Source organism: Bos mutus, unplaced genomic scaffold (assembly GCF_027580195.1).
Source record: "Bos mutus isolate GX-2022 unplaced genomic scaffold, NWIPB_WYAK_1.1 CTG1139, whole genome shotgun sequence".
NCBI classification, from domain to species: domain Eukaryota; kingdom Metazoa; phylum Chordata; class Mammalia; order Artiodactyla; family Bovidae; genus Bos; species Bos mutus.
Genome location: NW_027218602.1, coordinates 12,015 through 18,496, shown reverse-complemented (window position 1 = coordinate 18,496; position 6,482 = coordinate 12,015). Strand labels below are relative to the sequence as shown.

Below are 6,482 nucleotides of genomic sequence, written 5' to 3'. Positions count from 1 at the left end.
CAAGTGGGAAGAGCTGTTAGGACACAGTGGGGGAGGGGGGTGCCTGACCTTTACACAAACAAACGTGGTTAAGCAGGCAGCTCCTGGCATTGTTTTAAGTTTCCATTTTCCCAAACAGTCATAACTTACATGACTTTGCAAGGAGCAAGCTGAGTTACAGAAGCAGAAGGAGTATTTAGTTATTTCTAGCTGGGTGTAGGTTTTAAATTTTCCTCTTCAATACTTCTGGAATGGAGCCCAGCACTCTGAACTCTAACAAACTCTCCAAGTGGTTCTGACAGGGAAGAAACTTCTAAAAACACAGCAGCCCAGCATTGGTTTTAGTGTACAGGGTTTGATGTGACTGAATTCTAAGCCCAGTCCCACCACTTATCAGCTTTGTCACCCCAGCAATACTCTTCACCTTTTGGAATCCCATTTCCTGCAACTCTGAGGTGGCCACAGTAAAGATATGTCCCTGATAGGTGTTTAGGCAGGCTTGGATAGGACAGTGTGTGTATAACATTCAGGCGGGGTCTCATGCAGCCCTCAGCAGAGGGAAAGGGACACCCTCTCTTGCCCACCCTTCTCCATGTGACTGCCCTCAATATGGAACTGGGCTCACTCAAACAAGTTCTCTTGCTCAGTTGACTAGTTTTGGTGATTACCCGTTTTGCCCCAATAAACACCATTCCCTTCCCTTTTTGGTTCCTCATCAGTAGAATGGAGATCATGAGATGTGCTCTTGGGCTAGAGCTAGGACATGAGATTATGGGGAAACAATCTCTCCCACATCCTGGTGGGCACGCTTCTCTCGCTCTTTTCCCTCACTGCTGTGATTGTCCTTCCACGTGTGCCCAACATCACCTCCTAGAGGGAGCACTCTTGCAGCATTCTTGTGGGAAGAAGCCTTACGGTTTTCTCAGAAGAGCTACGGAAAGCCCTGCTCTGCTTCCACTCCATCTCGATCTTGCCTCAGTCTCGGGGTGCCTGGGCTCGCCTCATTTTGTGCATGGGGGCGGGGCCAGGAGCTGGGAGGCTTGGGGGCATGATGGGAAGGGCTGTCAGTCACCACTCAGTCAGAAAGGCTAGTCTGGAGACTCTGAGCTGTGCGACCCTGGAAGTTGGAGGCTCAGTGAACTCCGTGCACCTTGGAGTCTACACACTGATCCCAGGGCTGATCTCAGATGAAGCAGGGCAGCCGGCACCTCCAGCATCCAGATCTTCATGTGGCATATGAAAATGCAGGTGCCAGTGTTTCAGCCCAGATCCCCAAATCAGACTCGCAAGGGTGGGACCATGAAAGCTGCATCTGAGTCTCAGTGGCAGAGTGATACTGAGGAACATGTTTGAAACCCTGCCAGGTCAATGCTGGCAGCAGTCTCCAGCGAACCTGCCATACCAAGGTCATGGAGGGGGCATGTGCAAAGTTAAGGTCTTGAAAGATGGCTTTTGAAATCTCACATAGCTTTGGAATTGACGAAGACTCCAAGCTTCCAAATATAATTTTACAGCACAATTTTAGTGTTTCATCATATTCAAATTCCTTGGACTTAGAAATTCCCAGGTGGCTCAGACAGTAAAGAATCCGTGTGCAATTTGGGAGACCTGGGTTCCATCCCTGGGTTGGGAAGATCCCCTGGAGGAGGGCATGGTAACTGACTCCAGTATTCTTGCCTGGAGAATCCCCATGGACAGAGGAGTCTGGTGGGCTTGAGTCCATGGGATTGCAAAGAGTAGGACACGACTGTGTGACTAAGCACATACAAGTGATGTGGTCAGTAGCAGATAACCACAAGCCACTGGGAACCAGGTGTGCAGGATCCCGGGTGTGGATTGTGTGTGGTTTAGCACTGAATTGAATGACCTGGGCTGAGAAAGAATAAGTAAATATGTATTTGTGTGTGCTAAGGAGAAACATAGGTGAAAGAGTCATTGGATAATAGACTCATTGCTGCTAACGGATAAGGGCACATGCAGGTGATGTGGGCCAGGAGGAGGCTGAACTCCTCCTAGAGGAGGAGGAGTATTATTTAGACATTCCAACTGTGTACAATCTGAAATGTGATGAAGCGGAAGTTTGAGGTGAAAGACACAATGGTTTTATTGTGAATCAAAACAGCTCCCCTTTGCAAATTAAAAAAAAAAAAAATCACATGGGCATGCAATTTTATCCCCATAACCTGGGGCTAAAGTTTTTTCCTGACTCATTGGAAAAGACCCTGATGCTGGGAAAGATCGAAGGCAGGAGGAGAAGGGGACAACAGAGTACGGGATGGTTGGATGGCATCACTGACTTGATGGACATGAGTTTGAGCAAGCTCCGGGAGTTGGTGATGGATAGGGAAGCCTGGCGAACTGCAGTCTATGGGGCTGCAAAGAGTCGGATACAACTGAGCGACTGAACTGAACTCAGTTGAACCTGGGGCAGTGACAGTTGATTCTAAGAACAAAAACACACTCAGGTTCACGTTAAATCTTTAATGTTTATTTTCCTGTTGGGTTTTACAAAATAAACTAGCTTTTCTAACACTTTTCTTCCTCTCCAAAAAAAAAAAATAGTAATAATGAAATCTTGTTTCCAGATAGGATAACTATCCATGAGCTTCAGAATTTACCTGTTAAACTACCTTTCACTGTACTCTGACAGCAGCCATGTTTAGCTGAATGGAGACTTTTCTGTTACCCATTTCCCAGACCCTCCTGGTCCACCTACTGCTCAGGCAGCCTGGAATGACTTACGCGTCTGCACTTACACTGCTGGAACCTGTCGGAGCTAGTTGATGAAAAAGTCAAAGGAAAAAGCTTGCTTGGTTTGGGACAAATGACTGAAATTTTTGGGAGGACATGGGTCGATGAGGGCAAAGCGCCTGCTTTGCTACAATCTATGCCAACTGGATGGGCTCGAAGCAGTCAGCCTGGACTCCAGGTCTAGACAAGTCAACTTGAGTCTATGATGGCTGTAGTCATCTTCCACAAGGGGACAGATGATGGCATGTAGGGGATCCAGTCACTGTCATATAGGAAGACAGCCAAGAGTCTGTCTATGTGGGGAAACCATTCAGCCATTGAAGAAGAGCACCTCCCACAAATGGAATCTCAGGGAAGCCGAGGGTGAACATTTTTGCAGGGGTTGACAAAACACTGACTGCACGCAAAGTTTCATTCAGCCTCACATGGACCACATGCAGATCACCCGTTAACTTTGTTTGGATTTCAGGCTGCTTTTCCAAGAACCACTGGAAGGTAGTGGTAGTATACAGGAAACATCTCTGTCACTGGTTTCATCTCTCAGGGATTTTTTTCCAAATGGATAAGCATGGCAGGGAAAAATCAGGGCTTATCTTAAGGAGGAATCCAATCAATTGTGGATACCGTTGTGCCACAGGAGGAATGGCAAACCCATGTGGCTTTTCTGTATGAAACATGCCTTAGATCTTAAACACGATTGCTGCTTTGTATCCAATACAGGGGCTTTTTCATGTAATAAAAGAATGCATGTCCACCTTTAAAATATGACATAGAGTCAAAAGCCATGTCGTAAAAATATCTGGAAAACTACACATCTGGGCAAGTAGAGGGAAATACAGCTGTTTACAATATTTAACAAATTAGTGGTGTGAGGGTTTGGGGAAGAAAAAACTGACGATGACCATGCCACTCGCAGGTGCTAGAGATGGATCCAGAGTGAATTCAAGTGTGTTCCTGAGGCCTCGGATTTCCAGAAGGTGTTTACATGCCATGTGGAGTGGGAGGCTCATGCAGTTCATACAGACGGGGATTGTTGCTAATGGTGTGGCTGAGAAGCCTGCCCGATGCCCTGTTGGGCACAGGGGGAGAGTTTAGCCTTGTACCTCTCAGCTGATCTCTTTTTTATTTTCTTCAAGATTTTCTTATCAAAGAGTTCTTTTTCCCGGTAACGCACAGGTGGCCCTTGCCGGTACTTTGCTTCTGCCTCCTTGTAGTCCAATCCATCCATTGTAGCAATTGAACAAATGATTGCTTCTGGCAGAAGAACTTCCAGAAGGAAGCTCACTGGGTCATCTCTTGTCAGAGCCAGCGCTTTCTTGTCTATGTGTTTGTAGATTTCTTGTAAATGTCTTACCACGGCATCTAGCTGATCGTCATCCTCCAGGTATGTTTCAACGCAGATCACATACCTCTCTGAATTCAGAAATGATTCAAGCCACTTGGATTCTTTCCTGCCTTTGACGATGTCCAGAAGATGCGGGTCGGCCCCCTTTCTGTTCACGATGAAGTCTACCAGCTTCTCATTGGCTCGGTCCCAAGCAGCCCTCATCCGGTCAGGGAGGATTCTCTTGCAGTGCCTCTTTGCAGCCACAGGGGTCTCCTCCTCAGAATCTTCCAGGTCGGAATAATTCACCTTGGGGAAATCCATCTGCAGATCACCTTCTTGGATGGCTTTCCTCATGGGGTAACTGATGTCAGCAGCATAATAGTCCAGGAAAGAGCCCACAAAAGACCCGCGAACAAGCCCTTCTCTGTAGCTGGAAATCAGTGAGAAACACCAGTTCACACTTGCCCCGTATACTTTGCTGGCTCTCTTCACTAGCTTTTCTTTGCCATTATAATCCAGATGCTTCAACCTTCGAAGAGGAACTTGAATGCCGCTCTTCTCACAGTGCATGTTGGCCTCAATCAAAAGCACCCTTGCGGTCTGCTCGGTTGGGCTGACACTCTTGACCACGGCTGGCCAAAATGGGTGATTCTGAAACTTAAACCAGACCAGCATTCCTCTCTCAATGGGACACAGCTCCTCTGGGCACGCCATGCTTGTCAGCTGTCCCACTTCCTTGCCCCCGCCTTTCTTGATGGCACTGGTGGGCTTAATAGCCTTTGAGCCAGCTGAGGGTTGAGATTCTTGCTGCTCTTCCTCACACCCTGGGGCCTGCAGCTTCCTTTTTCTGTTTGCTAGGCAGAGTGAATAACGCAGGCCCAGGTTAGAGGCATTGGAGGATGCCTCTGCACCTTCCGAGCCTGAGTTGCAGGTGCCCTCTTCAGGGTCAACATTCACCGAGGAGGTAGCACGTTCAGGGGACACAGCCAGGGACTTTGGGCAGGTGTTGTGCACCCCCTCTTCTGGAGCCTTGGGCACAGTGAAGATGAAACCCGGTGTAAGTGATGGAAGCACACGTTCACCTCTAACATCTACACCCACCTCCTTCACTGTACAGGGCAAGGACATAACTTTTGAGGCGTCCTGCTTTTCCTTGCCCTCTTTCTCACGGTCATCTTCTGAAAGTGACAGGAAGCTTGGGTGCACCCCGGAGCTCTGAGGTGACTCTGTTTGCATTTCGGTTGGGATCGGGGCGATGGGTGTGCACACCTGTGGCTTGTCCCCATATGGGCCATCCTCCCTCTCTGAAGGTACCACGGGTGATTTGGAGCTTTTGCTTTTCCTCACACTCCTTCGTAGGCCCCGCTTGGGCTTCTGACACCTTCTACAATGTTGCTTTTGCAGCCTCCTTGGAGACTGCATCTTGGACTCTGGATCACCCGCGACTCTTGCTGGAGTGAAATTTCCATTCTTATTCAGAACGTCCCAGGCCATTGTAATAGCGCATATGTAGGCCATTTCCTCTTCTTCTGGGGCGCTGGGCTCCGGCTGGGCCGCTAGTGAGGTGGAGATGGATTCAATCATGGACTCCTTTAGGGTCTTTATCTTTGTTTTTTTCACTCTGATTTTTTCATCTATTGAGAGTATCTGAACTTCCAGAGAAAGGGCCCTTTTTCTCTTCTGTTGTGGTGAGACGCTGGGTCTGGACAAGACCTTGGCTGGCCAAAAGCGGCCTTTCCAAACGCATAGGACATACCTGGTGTCCATCATGATTCAACTTGGGTACTGAGGATTAGTTAGCTGAGGCTGAGGGGTCTGGCCGTCATACCCACAGCTACGGCAGGTCTCCCTTAAACAGTGTGCTTGCCCACAATCTTCGCCTATGACTACAAAGCGTTTATAGCTTGTGCAGCCTGTGCTTTTCTGCCCGAATCTTTGAAAGATGCCCGAGGTTGTGCTTTCAATGGCCTATAATGGAGAATACTAGAATATGGAAAAGAAGAAAAGAGTCAGGATGGGTTGGGGGGAGGGGCATATACCTTTTGTGAAAGTGGAAGGCTTGGCCAAAGAGCATTAATGAGAGATAAAGCAAGGAAGTTTTAAGGCTATTTATCCATGTGCCTAGGGATTAGAGACATGGCAGATACGTGGGGAGAAAATACCAAAGGTACCGGGGGAGTTTTATAAGCTCCTCAAACCCAACACCTTGCCTTATTTGTTACTGTGTGTGTGTTAGTCGCTCAGTCCTGTCCGACTCCTTGTGACCCCAAAGACTGTAGCCCACCAGACTCTTCTGTCCATGGAATTCTCCAGGCAAGAATACTGGAGTGGGTTGCCATTCCCATCTTCAGGGGATCTTCCTGACCTAGGGATAAAACCCTGATCTTCTGCACTGCAGACAGATTCTTTGCCATCTGAGCTACCA

General features: G+C 48.1%; 1 protein-coding gene across 1 annotated transcript; it reads right to left on the bottom strand.

Moving 5' to 3' along the window:
- Positions 1 to 3,766: 3,766 nt before the first annotated feature.
- LOC102284295 (PWWP domain-containing DNA repair factor 4) lies at positions 3,767 to 5,641 on the bottom strand. The gene has a single exon (XM_005909610.2). The coding sequence runs from the start codon at positions 5,639 to 5,641 to the stop codon at positions 3,767 to 3,769; it is 1,875 nt and encodes a 624-aa protein (XP_005909672.2).
- Between the last annotated feature and the right edge of the window lie 841 nt (positions 5,642 to 6,482).

Excerpts from the sequence above, each read along its gene's own strand:
- LOC102284295 (XM_005909610.2), bottom strand. The coding sequence starts at position 5,641 with ATGATTGAATCCATCTCCACCTCACTAGCGGCCCAGCCGGAGCCCAGC.